At 38.2% G+C, this 19,224-nt stretch overlaps 2 protein-coding genes across 3 annotated transcripts; one reads left to right on the forward strand and one right to left on the reverse strand.

The window, feature by feature from the left end:
• The first annotated feature begins 6,142 nt into the window (after positions 1 to 6,142).
• Positions 6,143 to 13,994, forward strand: chid1 (chitinase domain containing 1). 2 transcript variants are annotated; one of them, XM_017484532.3, is made up of 13 exons: positions 6,143 to 6,294; positions 8,027 to 8,150; positions 8,359 to 8,508; positions 9,912 to 10,044; positions 10,125 to 10,169; positions 10,322 to 10,428; positions 11,482 to 11,543; positions 11,706 to 11,798; positions 11,926 to 12,027; positions 12,269 to 12,421; positions 12,600 to 12,680; positions 13,036 to 13,075; positions 13,166 to 13,994. In XM_017484532.3, the coding sequence occupies exons 2-13, from the start codon at positions 8,043 to 8,045 to the stop codon at positions 13,262 to 13,264; spliced, it is 1,173 nt and encodes a 390-aa protein (XP_017340021.1). In that variant the 5' UTR covers positions 6,143 to 6,294; positions 8,027 to 8,042; the 3' UTR covers positions 13,265 to 13,994.
• gatd1 (glutamine amidotransferase class 1 domain containing 1) lies at positions 13,497 to 19,183 on the reverse strand. Its single transcript, XM_017484944.3, has 7 exons — positions 18,456 to 19,183; positions 16,792 to 16,868; positions 16,567 to 16,672; positions 15,937 to 16,044; positions 15,213 to 15,304; positions 15,019 to 15,112; positions 13,497 to 14,851 (listed from the first exon to the last, which is right to left on the reverse strand). Exons 1-7 carry the CDS (start codon positions 18,502 to 18,504, stop codon positions 14,736 to 14,738), a joined length of 642 nt encoding a protein of 213 aa, XP_017340433.1. The 5' UTR covers positions 18,505 to 19,183; the 3' UTR covers positions 13,497 to 14,735.
• Positions 19,184 to 19,224: the final 41 nt, after the last annotated feature.

Consider the following 19,224-nt stretch of genomic DNA (forward strand, 5'->3'; position numbering starts at 1 on the left):
CATTGTGCCTCCATCGTGGATTCTTTGCTAAACCTTTCAGCTGAATTTGTTTTTTTTCTAGCCCAGGAAGCCTCACATCTATGATGTCACAACCCAGATTAATGAACTTTAATCAATAGGTGGAGCATACATACTGTCTCCTTTTAACCCTGTGCCAGCCGTGTTCATGATTTACTTCCCTCTTTCTTCTTTACATGATAAACATGCTGTAGAAAGAGTAAATACTTTATATATACAGTCATTCCAGGATTATTGTCATGAAAATTAGCACAAAAAAAAACTCACGATGCAACGAGGGACATTTGGAGCTGAGATTTTATAGATCAATAGTTTAATAGCTTTAAATTTGCAACTTCAAGAATGAACTAAACTGTGCAATTCTGTAACTTTTTCATCTCTGTCACAGTCTTTATTCTTTTTCCTTCTCAACAATAATTTCAAGCCTCGCACTTCCGGGGTTGGGGGTTTGAATCCCTTCTCTGTAATGTATACGCAGAGCTTGCACGTTATCCCGGTGTTTTGGGGGTTTCTCTGGGTACCCCGATATCCTTCCCAGTCCAAAGACAAGACAGGCTGCTTGGAATTTTGAAATTGTCGGTAGTGTGTGAATGTGTGTGCGATTGTGCCCTGCTATGATTTGGTAAAAGCCTTCAACAACAAAAGCTTCCAGATACTGAAAGCAGTTTTAAGAAGGGTGACAATTTACATATACCCTGTTCAGGGTGTCCCCCACCTTGTGCACCAAGTTCCCTGGAATAGGCTCCAGGCTCCCCTGTGATCCTGTGTAGGATAAGCGGTATGGAAAATGGATGCACATGGATATGTAATGCTTTTTAAAAACATTTATTTTTAAAATCTTTCAGAAATGATTTTTAAACTTTCAAATGTTTCAGCTAAAACGTTATAACCATAAATGTACTACCAAATTAGGCCCAAATTTGATGGTGGTGCTACAGTGTTGGCAGCACATTTGACCAAAGTTAGTCAGAATGTTCCTTAGGCCCTCCCCAATTATTGTGCCAAATTTCACAACTTTTTACCAGACGATTCTATGGGCTGCTATAGACCCCAAAAGAAGAAGATGATTAAAGCTGCAAGCAGCAGGGGGCGCCATAACAAGACTAATCTTCGATTTGAGTATGAACATGTACAAAGTTTTTATTGATATGAAAAAGAGCTGCAGAGATTTAGCCTTGCTTTGTCTTTGTTATTTTGTGGCCCATAGGTGGCGCTGTCACAAAACTTTGCATGGACTTTCAGCTCATCACATTCAGGGCGTGATACTGAATATACATAAGTTTGGTGCTGATATGTAAAGGCATTGCAGAGATATGACTTGGGAATCTGTATTTTGCCTTTGCCGGCACGTTGCAGGAGAATTTGATGATTTGTAGGAGAAGTAGCAAAAACAGAGATTAGATTCAAATATTTTTTACATTATTGTAACTTTTCACCTGTAGTTGGCACTGTTACGGAGTTTGTTGTGTAGCCTCAGGTCATACTCTTGAAGACACATACTAAGTTTCATGACAATGCATAAAGTCGTTAATGAGATGCAGCGTCACTTCCTGATTGATTTGTTGGCTTGTTACAAGCGAACGGTTTTGAAAATCAAAATTCCATTCAATAACTTTTGTGCAGATTAGTCTGAATATGTTATGAGCCAAATTTGGTGAAATCTGGACAAAATTTGTAGGAGGAGTAGCGAAAGAACTAGAGGGAAAAAAAGGTTTTTTAACAAAATCAACGATGGTCAAAAATCTATTTAGGCGGAAATTGACGTAGTATTGTCCATTAAACTCAGCATAAACCAAGGAATCTAGGGACACCTAATGAAATCGCACTAGCCAATGTGTGTAAATCGCTGTTAAGCTCCGCCCTCACGTGAGATTTGTGCTAGAAAGACGAAAGTAAACTTGTGGAGCGTAAACGAAAACTTTGGAATGAAATGATAACAGATTCATAAACCATGATTCGTGAAAATGAAGCTTAGAAAACAAAGAATGCCGTTTGTTTGAAGACCATGTTAAATTTGTGCCAGAGTTCACTGTTTTCAGTTTCAGAGTGTAATAAAATAATTTCTGACAGCTTTCAAACATGACCGACCTAGTGTAGCGCTCTGCTCTCACTATCTATCAGTGATGAAACCATGTCTCATCCAATCATGTGAGTTTATGCAAATGAATATCGTGACGAGTTCTGCGTCCTATCCAACCGCCTGCGTTTATACAAATTGTTCTCATCCGCGTTCCGCGTCTCATCCAATCGCAAATATACACAAATATCTTCGCACATGAAGGACGATGTTGCAACTGTATACAAGCAGCAGACAGACACAGAAACAGAAGATCCATTGATATCAGATATAAACTTTGTGAATGTGAGTATGGCTTGTTCGAAGAAAAGAAAAGTTGATCGCGAAAATCGCACTTTCAAAGATGAGTGGACAGAACAGTATGCATTCATTCTAAAATGTTAGTATGCATACTTTGTTTTTAATTGTGCATACTAGAATTTTAAGTATACATAAAACATTTTAAGTACCTGTATGTATTTTGTGCACAACATTTTTATTTGTTTATTTAATTATTTATTTTAGTATGCGTACATATTTCTAGTGATCTAGTAGTTTCATGTTTTTATGGTTAAAGTTTTCTGTGTATTAGTGGAATAGGTAAATGTTGCTTTGTTAATTGGGTAAAATAGTTGAACTTTAGCTAAATCCTGCTGCAGTGGTGAGTTGGCATAATGGTAGTGTTATTGCTTCATGTTCCAAGGGTTCTTGGTTCAATGCTGAGCTATTATGGGGTTAGAATTATTTCGTAATTCCAAATAAATAGATTACGATCCACAAGTAAATGTAGTGAGATTTACAAAAATTAACCAAATTCACAAATGCACTGAATGAGCTCCACAAATATACAGGTGTGTCTAAAAACAAATTGGCTCATGGAAATCAGTAATCCAGTATCCGGTATAACTGACATATAAGGAATAGTAAAAACCTAAGGCTTGACCAGTGAACTTCCCAGTAGTAGTTTTTGTATGAAACCCTTAGAACAGAACAGAAACATGTGTAATGTAATATTATTTGAATCACATTTCCATGATGCTATGACATGCATTTAATAAAACACACAGTGATCAGTATTAGGGATATTCCAACTCAAGCTTTCCAACTTGTAGATTTATCAGTTTATCGTATTTTCCAATCGTAGTGTTTTATAAATAAAGATTGAAAAAGTTCTCGGAAGATTAGTGGTGGTGACATTGAAGTCATATGACCATGGACTAGTTCGTTTATAGCCTAACTTTAGCTTTTTATGAATTAAGCATTTCAGTATGATTCTGATGCTCAAACTGCAATATAAGGAATAGTCAAATCTTAAGGTTTCATCAATGAACTACCCAATAGTGGTTTTTGGACAAAACCACTACAACAGAAACATGTATAATGAAATATTGATTTAATCACATTTCCATGATATGCATACTTAAAATTCTAGTATGCATACTTGTTTTTTTAAGTATGTATATAAATGTTAATAAGTATCCATACTTTGTTTTTGTACAGTGTTTTTTTTTTAACTTGCATATTTATTGTTTAGTATTTGTACATATATTTACTGATTTATATTTTCATGTTTCTATGCTTAAAGACTTCTACGTATTAGTAGATCAGGTAAACGGTGCTTAGGTAGTTAATCCGTTGGGTAAGTTAGTTAAATTTTAGCTAGCATTTGCTGCAGTGATGAGTTGGCATTAATAGGTAGTGTTGTTGTTTCATATTCCAAGGGTTGCTGGATCATTGCTCAGCTGTGGTCATGTTTGTAGAGTTTCACAGTTCCTCCTGAGGCCTGTTTCATGAAGCGAGTTGAACAAACTCAAATTTTGAGTTGACAAAAACAAACAAATCCAATCTGGGTTAATTAAGGTTAACAGGTTTCATGATGCTGATGATCAACTTTCTCTGTCAACCCTGGTTTTAACCATGAATCAATGTTTACTCAACGTGCACGTGCACATAAAAGCTAGATGTTTGCAGCAAACAGCCAATAGAGTTCAGAGCAAGTGTGCATACTTCTAGTTGAAGAGCAAGAAATTATGTGGAAATATATAAGGAATTTAATCCTACACTAACTGCAAAAAGCAACAAAATAAACAGATTGAAAACATAATTCATGTAATTTCATTTAATATAAATTTAAATTATTTTAGTTAAATATTTAAAAAATATATATCTCGATTTGTGAAAATACATTAGGACAGGAATAATGAGGCCACATGGAAATATGTACTACTCACAAAGAACCACAAAGCAATACATATAGTTTGTGGTATAGAAAGGGCGGAGCAGTTTAGGCATGTAGTGCAAGTTACCAGGGCGATGAAACTAAAAACCAGTCCACCTTGTTCAGACTGAAAAACCAGAGTTTGCTCAAACTAAACTCAAACTTACCTGGGTAGCCACCGAAACCGGCTTTGTGAAACAGGCCTATGGGCCTGTGTGGGTTTCCTGTAGCTTCTCCATTTTTCTCCCACTTCTTGAAAACATGCCACTTTGCTTTAGCTATTGGTCTGAATGGTGTGACTACCGTGACTCTGACCAGGACAATTTTGTAGATGAATGAATAAATTAAGCGTTTCAGTATGATTCAGATGCTCAAACTGACATATGGAATACCCAATCGTAGTTTTTGGATGAAACCATTAGAACAGAAAGAAATATTGTTTTAATAACATTTCCATTATTATCAGTGTTATGATGTCCAATAATAAAACATGCAGTGAACAGTACTGTTCCCCACGTTGTTGGCAGCCATGAAAGTAGAGCTTCCCTATGTCCTAAATATTATTTAACCCCAAGAATGAAAGAGTAAATAAAATCTTTTATATTTATTTTGCATACTTTCATGCAAACATTTTTAAGTGTGCATACATTACATTTTAGCTACTTAAAAAAAAAAGTATTTAAATACTGTTTTAAATATGCATACTTATTTAGCATACTTATTGTTTAGTATTTGTACATATGTTTAGTGATTTCTAGTTTGACGTTTCTATGCTCAAAGATTTCAGTGTCCTAACCAGAGCCCAGACCTGAATCCAACTAAAAATCTGTGGGGTGACCTGAAGTGGGCTGTGCACAAGAGATTCCCCAGGAAAATGTTTTTGCAAGAAAGACTGAGAAAATATTGCCAAGTCAACATGTGCCATGCTGATAGACTCTTAAAATCAAAAGGTAATTCAACAAAGTATTTGTTCAGGGTTGTGCACACTTATGCAATTAGGTTGTTCTGATTTTTATTTATGTATTTATTTTTATCTTTTTTTTCTCTGAAGTGTGTCAGTTTGGTTTTCAATTGCCAACTGTAATAGTCACAGGTTGTAATGGAAATGTTCTGATATGATTTATCTTTGTTTCATTTTTTACATCAGAAAAACTTGCTGTTTTAACAAGGGTTTGTAGATTTTTTACATACATTCTACCTTCATTCCATTCTCTCTCTCTCTCTCTCTCTCTCTCTCAATAACTCACTCTGAGATTTTAAAGGCATGAAGTTTTGTTTGATGGTGCGTTCAAGCCATGGCGGAAAGATCGGGTTTACAAGTTGAACGCCACCACAAAGTCGTACTTACGAGTAGGGAAACTCGGGATTTTCTTTGTGCGCCGAGTTTCCGACTTGGGGGCGTGTCAGTAAGAAAACATGATGGTAATTATGGATGCAACGTCCCGTAGTTGACAGTAAATTTGTCGAAATTGAATGTTTACTCGCCTCAGAAGCAGATTTAAGTTATTACGTGTTTGGTAAATGCAGTAACTTATTATCACACTTTTTTTTATTTACAATAAAACAAGCTAATTGCCTGCGCAAAACACAATACCATTGTACAATTACAACATAATATGTAATGATAAAGTTTACAGTAAAAGCTAAACATATCTGATGCACATATTTTGTTCTTCATTTTCTAGAAGTAGAGTTTTAAAAACTGCTGTATTCTGTGCTTAATTAAGAGAAGGTACACCGCCATCTTTCTCTGACCAAAGTGACTCGAACTTCCCAGGAGGACTTGAATGCACCATTTGACACGGATGACGCTGATTGGCTAAGGTCACGGGGGCGGGATGAAGATGATTGGCTGAGGTCTCGGGGGCGGGATGAAGCCTCTCAGTCATTCTGCTTGTTTGGCTAGCTAGACCTACCTTTACAGACTACCATTGACGTTACACTGTTTACTTTGCACTATCTTTCCGCAGGACAATTAAATAATAATAATCATAGCATTTAGGTAAGTAATGACTGTTATTTATTTTATTTTACAGCATCTAGTAAGAGAAAGCTGTTGTCAATGTTGGCTAAATCAATGCTGTACTGGCTTTGACAAGCAGCAAGCAGGGCCGTATTCCAAATGCATCGCCATTAGTATATAAGTGAACTACATATGGTGTGACAGTATGGTTTCTAAATGCTACGTAGTGCACTATGAGTCTAAAGAGGGAGCCATTTGGGATGTAGCCATTCCATCCTGGATCTGTTGTAGCTTGCTAACTAAAGCTGTCAGAATCGAGTAGTTTAAACAGGGAGGTAGCTCAGACTAATGAAAATGTTCCAATATTGATATATTTTACTTTGTATACTCAAGTGTTCCTCCGTGAAAACCGACTTCATAGTAACGTCAATGCTAAAGGGGAACTAAAGAGCTCATGAATAAATGTTTGTAAGAGTTTAAAGCTTTCAGCAGGCGGTTGTCCATTCATAAAAGTCTGTTTAGATACAGGTGCATCTAAAAAAAATTAATAATATCGTTGAAAAGTTCGTTTTTTTCCATAATTTAATTCAAAAAGTGGAAATTTCATGTATTCTAGATTCATTACACATAAAGTGAAATATTTCAGGCCTTTTTTAGTTTTAGTCTTGTTGATTATGGCGTACAGTTCATGGAAATCAAAAATCCAGTATCTCAAAATATTACAATAAAGAATTTATAATACAGAAATGTCGACCTTCTGAAAAGTATGTTCATTTATGCACTCGATACTTGGTCTTGGCTCCTTTTGCACGAATTCCTGCATCAATGCGGCATGGCATGGAGGCAATCAGCCTGTGGCACTGCTGAGGTGTTATGGAAGCCCAGGTTGCTTTGATAGCGGCCTTCAGCTCGTCTGTATTGTTGGGTCTGGTGTCTCTCATAGATTCTCTATGGGGTTCAGGTCAGGCGAGTCGGCTGGCCAATCAAACACAGTAATACCATGGTCAGCAAACCAGTTACTAGAAGTTTTAGCACCATGACAAGGTGACAAGTCCTGTTGGAAAAGGAAATCAGCGTCTCCATAAAGCTCGTCAGCAGATGGAAGCATGAAGTGCTCTAAAATCTCCTGGTAGACGCTGCATTGACTCTCGACTTGAGAAAACACAACCAACCGCCAACACCAGCAGATGACACGGCACCCAAATCATCACTGACTGTGGAAACTTCACACTGGACTTCAAGCTATGTGGATTCTATGTCTCTCCACTCTTCCTGCAGACTCTGGCACCTTGATTTCCAAATGAAATGCAACATTTACTTTCATCTTCCCCATGATTGTGATTATGTGTACTGAACCAGACTGAGAGATTAAAGGCTCAGGAAACCTTTGCAGGTGTTTTGAGTTAATTAGCTGATTAGAGTCAGGTTGACAGGTCGACATTTCTGTATTACAAATTCATTATTCTAATATTTTGAGATTCTGGATTTTTGATTTCCATGAGCTGTAAGCCGTAATCATCAAGATTAAAACAAGAAAAGGCTTGAAATATTTAACTTTGTTTAATGAATCTAGAATATAGGAAATTTCCACTTTTTGAATTAAATTGCAGAAAAAAATTAAGTTTTCCACAATATTAAAATTTATTTTAGATGCACCTGTATATAAAGATTATTGCTATTGTTTTGTTAGCTAAACAACGACAAACTATTACATTATTTTGCTTCAGAAAACCATGTATTAGCATTGAAATTTGTATTTTTCTTCCAGCAGAGAAGAGTAGAGTGAAATGAGAGCTGTTCTGATATTCCTCTACATCTCTACTTCAGTCCCTGGTATCAGAGGCACACTCTCAAAAACAGATGCCAAAAAACTCAGCAAAGTGCCGGAAGCTGAGGTAAGGACACTTTGGAAACAAAGAGACTGTTTTCTGAAAAATAAATAAATAAAATTACCCAGATACAGGAGGATTGAGTAAGGCAATCATAATAAGTAATGTGTAGTCAGTCATTTTCCATGAGGCTCTGTAGACATTATCACTACTAATGCAGTTTTTCCTGTTTTTCTTGTTTTTTGTGTGTGTGTGTGTGTGTGTTGTGTCTTAGACAGCTATAGCGGAGCAGCCGGTGCAGGAGCGGGGTTTGGTAGTGACAACTCTTCAGTGGAGGGATGTAGTGAAAGAAGAGAGAAGATTTTGCCCTCACGCCATATCAACACGCCACTTTCAGGGAGCAGTGCTGGGTTACGTCACACCGGTAACCTTTCTGTCCATGCTGTGTCTTTTTTCTACATTTCTGTACACTTTATAACCTTGTTAAATGATTTAATGTTTTCTATAGGAGGTCATGATGGCTTAGTGGTTAGCACGTTAGCCTCGCATCTCCGGGGGTGGGGGTTCGATTCCTGCCTACGCCCTGTGTGCACAGAGTTTGAATGTTCTCCTCGTGCTTTGGGTGTTTCCTCTGGGTACTCTGGTTTCCTCCCCCAGTCCAAAGACATGTATTGTAGGCTTATTGGCATTTCCAAATTGTCCATAGTGTGTGTGTGCGATTGTGCCCTGCCATCCAGGGTGTCCCTCACCTTGTGCCCCGAGTTCCCTGGGATAGGCTCCAGGCTCCTGTGATCCTGTGTAGGATAAGTGGTATGGAAAATAAATGGATGTTTTCTATATCTATATAGATATAGTCAGTGTGACCGCTGCTTTAATGCTTGTTGAAAAGCCACTTTTTGAAAAGCCACTATCAGGACACTGACAGTCTCAGACAACAGAAGAAAGCCCCAGGCTTAATTTTGTCTGCGTGACACGATTTCCTGCAAGAGCCCAGATCGCGCTGATTGATGACGTAAGCAGAACATAGTAATTTACTTTAATCTTAGGTCTAACATCCAGCGTATAATCTGGCAGGAACATCTGATTCTCATACATTGCCTGTTGTTGTATATAAAGAAACTATCAGACAGGTACGGATATATAAGTACCTAGGAGTAATGATAGACAATATGCTATCGTGGAAAGATCATACGGACAGTATCTCATACAGACAGTAAGGTTGGCCAATATCACATGACCTGAATCATGTGCACAAGGAATTTGTACTTTTACCATCTAACCTTCAGAGATTTAATCGAGTGAGACTAAAGAAGTCTTTTGTGCATCAAGTTGTCCTCGAACTGAATAAGACACACACAAAAAAATAAGAAGACAAATTTGAATGCGTGTTTTTTGTGTGTAATGTGTATTTGTTGTACTTTTTTTGTATGTGCTTTGAAAGGTCTAGTGATAATTGTGAATGAACATACTGTCACGCAAGAACAATTTCAGACCTTGTCTGACAATAAAGTCAAAATCAAACTCAATTATCATCTCATACAGTCTGAAAGTTAATACACTCAAATGTTAAAATTGCATAGTCTAAAAACCTGTACCTGTAGCTGTGAAGTCCATTAATTACAGGAAAACATCTAAACATACTGGTCGTACTTGAATGTTTCTGTTGGTGACTCAAAACTTTTTTTGTTGTTTTTTTTTTTTTTACTGTTGTAAATGTGTCGTCTGATTGAATGTTTAATGGTGCCATAACTTTTTTTTTTTTTTTTTAAGTTACACTTTATTGCTCGTCTCAGTGCAGGTTTCTAAGTCTTTCCTTGTCTCTCACAGTGGAACTCTCATGGATATGACATTGCGAAGGTTTTCGGGCCTAAGCTGACCTCTGTGTCTCCAGTATGGCTCCAGATCAGACGCAAAGGACCAGAAAGCTTTCATATCACCGGCCTGCATGACAATGACCAGGGTAGGTATCTTAATCTCATACAGCCTTGCATATGGTTACTCTGCCACGCTGAATTAACAACAACATATTTCTTGTAACAGGTTGGGTCAAGGCTGTGAAGAAAGCAAACAAAAAATCTAAAATATGTGAGTAGATTTAACCGGTAGTTTCGTAAAAAAATGTTTCATGTGACTTTCTGAATTTGTTAAGACTTTTGTTTTTCTATGGAGATAAACAATGATGTGATGTATGATGATAATTTATCTGTAACCAGTCCTACGTTTACATTGTTTTGTAGTACCTCGGCTATTATTTGATGGCTGGTCTTATCAGGACTACATGAGCGTCCTGGACAGTGAGGATGAGATTGAGGAGATTGGTCGAGAAATTGTTCAGGTGGCAAAGGTACAGTACGTCATGTGTAATTTGTGATTAAAAACAATTTATTAAAGGAAATATCCACCCTACTTGCAAATCAGTATTTATAATCAACACGTGATCTTCAATGGTGCAAAAGATTTTATGATTAAATTCTGAGTTTACTTTTTTACATTGCTGATAATGGCACCAATGGGATTCATCTCTACTTAAGGAGATTGATGCATCAGAGCTTTAGTCCGTCCTGCTCTGTCAACTTCTCATCTGAATTCTCATGGGGTATAGTGGTGGCTTGACGGTTTAGCCTCTGGGTTACTGATAGGAAGGTCGGGGGTTCAAGCCCCAGCACTGCCAAGCTGCCACTGTTGGGCCCTTGATCAAGGCCATTAACCCTCTCTGCTCCAGGAGTGCTGTATCGTGGCTGACCCTGCGCTCTGAACCCAACCTCCTAACCTGCTGGGATATGCGAAGAAAAAAGAATTTCACTGTGCTGTAATGTATATGTGACCAATAAATACTTTATTATTATTATTCTGCTCAAACAGAAATGGTTCACAATCATGACTCAGTGCAAAAGTGTTGTCTAGCTACACGGAATTCTGAACTTTTAGTCCAATATATACCGTCTCTGCTACTTCTGTTGGATTTCTCATGTGACGTTATATATGACATTAAACGTCACTCGAAAATAGTGACTGAGAAAAGAAGCTCTTGGGGTTTTTTTGTCTTTGTTTTTAGGAGTGAACAGTGAAACTTGACTGTTATCCTTTGTTTGAGAAGATTTTCGTGAAGATTTAATGCCACTGTAACTGTCTTCATGTGAATTCAGCACAGTACACAGCCACTAATTCTTCACAGGAATGATGAACATACATCAACAGCCATCGACCAGAATCACTAAGCACATCACAGAGATTTTAGTATAAACATATCTGATGTGCTTCAGGGTGGAGTTTTCCTTTAAAGCATCTTTCTGAATTTAAATGGATCTTATATACTACTTGAAGTGTAGTTTGGAGGTTTGGTGGTTTGTACAGTCTTGTCTCATGATGGTTGTACTTTCTTTTTGATGCATTTTAGGCTGAAGGATTTGATGGCTATACTCTGGAACTGTGGAGTCAGCTGGGAGGAAACAAGAGAACGTCAGTCTGGAGTTTGTGTGTGTGTGAGAGAGAGAGAACGCAAAAGCAAAATATCTGTATCAGTAAGAGTGAATGTGTTAATGCATACTGTCAGCATTCTGTTAAACACATTAGCAGAAGCACAGTGTTCAGTGTGTGCTGTGCCTCTTTTGTGTGATCCAGGGAGCTGGTCCACTTGGTTACACACCTGTGCAAGTACCTGAAGGCTGGGAAGTTTTCCTGCATTCTTGTCATCCCTCCTTCTGTCATTCCTGGGTAAATAATAACCATATGATCACTCACCCTGCTACTAATCCTACCTTTTACTGGGGGGGGTGCAAACCTTAGAAGTATTGTGCATGACAAACCTGTTTTTAAAAAAAATATATATATATATATGCAGGACAAACCAACCTGGCATGTTTGGAAGGGAAGACTTTGAAAAACTGGCTCCTGTCGTTGATGCCTTCAGTTTGATGACTTATGACTATTCCAGTCCGGGCAGGTTAGACGCACAATATGGAAACATCTCAGTAATAAGTCCAGAGTGTTCACACCTTCTTCCTTACCTTATTTTTTCTGTCTTTCTTTCTTTAAATGGACATTAGTTAATTTGCTAACACCTTTGGTTATTCAGCTAGTAATTAAGCAGTCTGTGCTTATAGACCAGAACATGGAAATGTTGGATTTGCACATTATGTTCAGTGATGTGTGTGTGTGTGTGTGTGTGTGTGTGCGCGCTGTAGACCAGGCCCTAGTTCTCCGCTGCCCTGGATGCGAGATTGTGTGCTGCAGCTTGCACCACAGAGCCAGTGGAGATACAAGATCCTACTGGGCCTAAACCTGTACGGCCTCGACTTCACTGCCAATGGGGGAGGTGAGCCCCTGCTGGGGGGCAGGTATGGCTTTGGTGTAAATGCTATCACACACACACACACACATAATATATATATATATATATATATATGTATATGTATATGTGTGAGACATAGAAAAACACAACATTCCCTAATAGTAGCTGCTTGTTTTTTTTTTTTGTGATTGAGCCATCTTTATTCCTCTCTTGGTCTCTTGTAGGTACATCGAAATTCTGAAGGAAGTCAAACCAAAGCTTGTTTGGGATGAGTATGCAGGAGAACACTATTTTAATTACAAAAGGTTAGAGACACATACACACAGAAACCTCAGCTCATCGACACACAAAAGCCCCTGTAGTTTTCCTTTGAAACGGTTGTTAATTTTTCATTTTGATTGTTTGATCTTATAACGAGGCTGATTATTAGGTTAAAATGACATTCTCGTCACCGGACCTCAGCCTCCTCCTTCTGATTCAGCAGTGGTTTGGGTTTGATGGCTATAGGAAGACATGCACAATAACTTTTATTATTAATTAATGTTTTTTTTGTTGTTTCCACTTTAATTCAGTCATGTCAACCACTCAGTTTGATGATGATATAAAACTAATTACTAAAGCAAAACTGCTTAAACTGAATTGTAACACTGTATATTTCAGAAGTTCGGTGAAGCATGCAGTCTATTATCCAACTCTGAAGGTAAGAACATCTATGTTTAAAAGCAGATATTATGACAAGCATGGTTAGAACATGCGTTCAGTTACATGTATGATTATTCTCTCCCCTTAGTCTCTCCAACTACGAGTTGAACTGGCAACAGAACTGGGTACAGGAATCTCTCTGTGGGAACTTGGACAAGGCTTGGACTATTTCTATGACCTTTTGTGAATTGGATTGAGACTAACAAACACATGTGGACACACACACAGGCAATGTGATTCCTTCTTCCAAACATTGATGGGTTACGGTACATTGTTATTTATGACAATGCCAGTGCTGAGCATGCCAATAAAATTATTTTTATCAATAAAAATAAAAAGGAAAAAAGCCAGTGCACTTTTGATTCATTTTATGAAATATTTCAATCTTAGTTTCTATAAAAAATAAGTGACAATACATGCTTTATTAGCATTCTTTATTTGTATGGATATTATATGTGCAATACTGTAATTGGTACAATTTCAGCGATCACAGCTTTGTGACTATTTCAACTAAAGGCAGGATATAATCACAGAGATACAGGTTTTGGGCTCAAAACATTAGATATATAGAGTAGTCTTCAAGTAGATGAAGTAGTCTTCATCTACTCACATCAACACTATCAGTGACATTCACAGAAACGTGTCGAGCTTTGATGGAAGAGACGCTCACGTTAGTCTTCTCTATGCACCAACACTTCTTTTTACCACATGGCACTATCCATGCCAACACTGATGTTATTTATACTTTAGCCAATGTTTTACAGGATGATCACATGACGTCCTGAGAGAACTGTGAAACTAAATGTATACTGTATGTATCTACATGTGATAGTGGTGAATTAGCACAATATTTAAACAAAATATTGGTTCAACAATAAATTGTACTGTAATTTATACTGCTTCATACGGACACCAGGCTACAGTTGCTGAATGTATAAATCAGTCCCTCTAGGATTTTGCGATCGCAGAAATTAAGGCAAAAATCAAAACAAACTCCGCAATATTCTGAGGAGCTTGCAATTTTTCAATTACCGCAGATTTGATCACGTGACGTCATCACAATACACATTCAGCCAAAGCCCTCTTCGATTCACATGCGTCGAACATGAATACAGCTTAAAAAGGCCTCATTTACCAACAAATATCACTGCGAAACACCGTGCAAAACAATTTTGTTCAATTGCAATTTCACCAAAAAAACCACACAAAAAAAAAAAAAAACTCTGCAAATTTTGAAAAACATACTGCAAAATCAAGCAATTTTGGCAACAACAATCACGAAAAAGCTCTGCGAAATCCTGTACGGACTGAGAAATTGCCACCAATTATTAGGCAACACAATTGTAACACTGCATCGCTTTAAGGTGATTTTTCAGGCAACGTTTGTTCAATCTATAATTGGTAAACTATCAGTTTTTATAGCTTGTTAGCAACTTTAAGGCTGCAAATCCAGAACTACAGACACAAAATGAGAGTTTAAAACTCTCTGGGATCTTTAAGTAGATCCTGTTTAGATCAATTTAAGAGCATGTATTAAGACAAATTGCTTTCAAAAGCAGGAATATCAGAGTGACTGGTCACGTTGCATCGCCCCCCCCCCCCCAAAGTATTCCAGGCTCATTGGTCAACACTTCTGTGCACCTGAGAAGGTGATGGTTTCATCTGCTGTTAAACAGCAGGATTAGGTTGTTGACTGCAGCTGTGGTAGACTGAACATTCTGACCAGTCACTAGGTGGCGGTCCAGAACCACATGCAGTGCGTCCTCTTGACTGGCTGCAACATACATCAACATCAGTTCTCTGTTAGTGTAAAGAATAATTTCCTTTTTGGAATTTTTGACATCATTTACTAGCCAGGACTGTAACAACTCGAGACATGTTTGATGTACGTACAGCCGAAGCACTGATGATGTTTCAGCGAAAAAGATCTTGAAAACTCACCTGTGTAGGAGCCGCCGTTGTCTTTCACAAAGTCTTCCACAATCAGGGGAAGGTTGGCAAAATCTGGGGAGCGCACCAGCTCAAACACAGAGGGCTTTGAGAAAGAAAAAGGACGTGAATAATGATTCGATGCAGTGACTGAAAATGTTCATTATGTCCTTCTGACAGCTCATTTGTTGAATCCTAACACTTACTCCGGTCAGACTGTATCCACTAAATATCCATTTCTGTTCCTCTGTGGCACAACAAAGTGCAGAAACACCCTGTCCCACAGCACACACAGGCTCTGAAAGACCCAAACACACACAGTTCATTTTACCAGAGGCCAAAAAATGGAAGTTGCACGTGCACGTGTTCGGCATTGAATTTGTGACATCACACTCCACAGTAGTGATTAATGGCTTATCACAGTAGACACTCAGGACTTTCATGCTGAAGTATTTATTTATTTATTTTTACCTAGCCTACTAGGTTTAAATGTTAGCATTTTATTGTGCCAGTTGTATACGGTGCTTTACTATCAAAAAAGCTTTGTTGTTGTGCTGTCTGTTTTATCTCTGAACCAATGTTATCGTGGAGAGGTGTCAATTGTTTGCCGAGCAGGGGGCTCGCATCCCTCCCCTTTCCCACCTCATCTGCAGCTAAATACAAAGTCACAATACTCTACACACAGAAACCCAACAGTGTCCTGACTAAACTTATAACAGACTGGCAGCAATAAAATGATTCATTTGTTTATAGCGATCGAAAATGTCCGACGAGACGATTTCCATTCCTACGGCGGGATGGAACGCCAGCTTACTGCAAGAAAGGGTGTTACGTGACTGGCAAATCATCATGTCGCAGTTTCTCCACTCATTGAGAGATCATGATGAACAATGACTAATACAGTTTGTGCTGTATAGCAGGGTGTCTTACTCTTCTGAGAGCTGAAGTGTGTGAGGATGCGTGCCAGTGAGCCGCTGTGAGCAAGGTCTTTCAAAGCTCCTGGGCAGTCTGGGATCAGGAGAGCCTGGTAGCGGGCACCTACAGAGCAGCACACATAAATCAGTGCTTGTGCAATACAGAAACAGCCTGATGAATATTGCAGCAGTGCATTACAATTTGCATTGTCTTGTGTGAGTATTCACTCCCCTTGAACTATTCCACAGTTTGTAGTGTTAGAACTTGGAACTGAAGTGGACTTCATTACGATTATGAAAACAAACAAACAAACAAAAAAACACGCCCATAATATTGAAGTGTGGGGGAGTATTTAACTTTTTTTACATTTACATTTTACATTTATGGCATTTGGCAGACACCCTTATCCAGAGTGACTTACATTCATCTCATTTATACATCTGAGCAGTAGAGGGTTAAGGGCCTTGCTCAAGGGCCCAGCAGTGACAACTTAGTGGTGCTGGGATTTAAACTCATGACCTTTCGATTAGTAGTTCAATGTCTTAACCATTAAGTTACCACTGCCCCTTTTTAGCAGCTTATCAATGTGAAACAGCTAAACTGAACAGAGTAAAACATAATCCATTTCAGAAAAGTGAATTTTACCATCAATAGACTCCAGTTTGGCAGGAGTGGCGTATGGTTTGACGCTGAAATCCTGAACCCATCGAGCTGAGTTTTCATCAATCCCGATGAAGTCAATAGTTTTCCCCTGTGAGACAGAAGTAAAAAATAAATAAATAAAAATAAGGATTTTTCCAAAACGGATATTTGAATGTACTCCATTCAGTGTTCGTTACAGGATGTGTAGGTGCTGCAGTGAATTCTCACCCCTGGTGTAGCTGTCTGCAGGTTAAACACAGGACTACAGAGAGAGAAGCACTGCTGGAAGGACCGAGCCGACACCCCTAACAGTGCAAATACCATGTCATTACAGTTCCGCTTTGATAAACACTACTTAAACATCACGGCCCAGTTGTTCAGAAGTAATATGATTGGATTTCGGCTATCGGATTGGATCTAATCTTGAAAATGGGTTGTTCGAAAGAGAAAAAAAAAAGGATTCTGAAATCAGATTAGATCATGTAATTCAGTCTTGCTTTTGATCTGGATCAAATCTTCAGTATGTGTTATTCAGAACTTTTTAGTAGGATTAGGATACCTGTTATCCAAAAAAACAGGATTATCCTGATCCCAGCAGAAGGGCGGATTCAGGAACAAAATGTAATATAAATCTGGTCATATAGTACAGTGTTTGTTTCATGTATTATATACATTTATTTATATTTTGCACTTGATTTGTTTAACCATTACCATGATCATGTAGATAGAGTATACATTAGGCTACAGATTAAGCCTTTCAGTAAAGTCCCCATAAACAATCCCTCAAACAGCGATCAATATCAAACAAAAATAATATATTTCATTTTAACTGTCATTTGTCACTGTATATTAATATATTATGATGACACAATCATCAGAGATGAACCAGTCAAACGTCGCTTCTAACAATTGCGTCCCTTATTGCTCTCCACACATGAAAAACTCTGAACCTTATTTTGTTAACTATTGGACATTTAGACTTTTTATGATTTAAAACATGTGTTCAAAATATCCCTGATGAGTTTCAGGCATGATCTCTGTGTCTCAGTTCTGAAGGTCTCTAGTTTGTGTCACGATGTACCGGAACAAAATTCTTGGTATGTGTTGTTTTTGAGCATTCCTAATCACCCCACCTTTCGTCCTCTCTCTCTCGGATCTTCTTCTTCTCTCGTTATCTGGTAGATTAGATGTCTTGTAGATCTTATGTCACTCGAACATACGTAATAGATGTTCAGATTTTATCAGTGACTTGTTCCAATTAACATTTATAATTCTTTATTAATATTTCTGTGTGTATATATACACTATGCTTTCTGTATCATTAAACTAAGAAGCTTTCACTGAACGATGGTGTCTGTGTGCCTCCTTCCTGGCACCAGACAAGAGGAAATCAGCCAGTGCAGGGCCCAAATTCTGGTTCTGTGATTGGTATCGGATAAAGAATCTAACAATCCCCAATGCATTTGTGAATAGTGTAGATTTTTTGTTTGTAGTTATTTGTTGCAGGGTCTGACTGTTTAAAAGAAACTGAAAAAGGAAGGGGATGTTTGTAATGTGTTATTGTGCTGTTTTCTGTCTCTTCAATTAAAACCACTTAAAGTGACCCCATGCTGGCTAATCTACCTGTTGTTCTTTACATAGCTAGTAGCCTACACTGTGATATGTAGTCTGATTTAGAGCACTAGTAATCCGGATTTGGTCATTTTAAAAGGTCTGTATCTGTATCTAGATCAGGGTGATCCAATCCAATGTTGCTTTGAAAAACCGACACAAAAGTAATATGGATTACTTGATCCTGATAGCAAAACATGGGATTTTCAAATCAGCATCATTCTGATCCGGATTAAACTCTCTGAACCCATAATGGGCCCATAATATTAAAACTGACCTACCTTGAGGCGTTGCACTGGCCACAATAAGGCAGGTGGGTTTGGATGTCATTTTGTTCTTTGCACTCAATTCACAGTCCTCACTGCTGTAAAAACCTTGCTAGCTAACGACTTCTCCAGTGCTAACAGCAGTGATGACATAAGGTACACTAACAAAGCGAAAATCAAGCAAGATACGCGATTAGACAGCACAGCAAGCTTTATTCATAGCCTTATACATAATACTTCAATCTATTACAGGGTTGTAAGACTAGTTCCGCAGACTAAATGCTCCGTCTCGAAACTGAAGTCATAGCTGTAGTTCCGCTGACAAACGCAAACGGAAAGAAGTAGATATAAGCTGCGTCTTGAATAACGCACTCTTAGAGTTCGTACTGGGAGACACAGCGGGTTGTAGTGAACTATTAAAACACGGACGTGGTACTAACAATGCAGCGTGAGACACTGGACAGTTTTTACGGTCGCAGCCCTGCTTTAGAGCGGTGTGTCATTCTCGAACAAGTCGACTCTTTGAATCGGATCTTTTCAGTTAACCTTGTGAGCCGACTTGCACATATGAGCTGTGTTATTGTTTCTTTTCTGGTCTTCTACTTTTGTTGTAAATGTAGGTAATTCCATTACTGTCGTAGTGTACACAGTACGACACATCTGCGCTTTGCTTTAGCTTGAACGTGTGAAAGAGTCGGCTCGTTTTGGTGAGCTGAGACAAATGATCTGACTCACTGAGAAGACCCGAGTTGACCACCAGGTGGCGCTGCGGGTTTTTTTTTTT

The sequence above is a fragment of the Ictalurus punctatus genome, chromosome 14 (assembly GCF_001660625.3).
Source record: "Ictalurus punctatus breed USDA103 chromosome 14, Coco_2.0, whole genome shotgun sequence".
NCBI classification, from domain to species: Eukaryota; Metazoa; Chordata; class Actinopteri; order Siluriformes; family Ictaluridae; genus Ictalurus; species Ictalurus punctatus.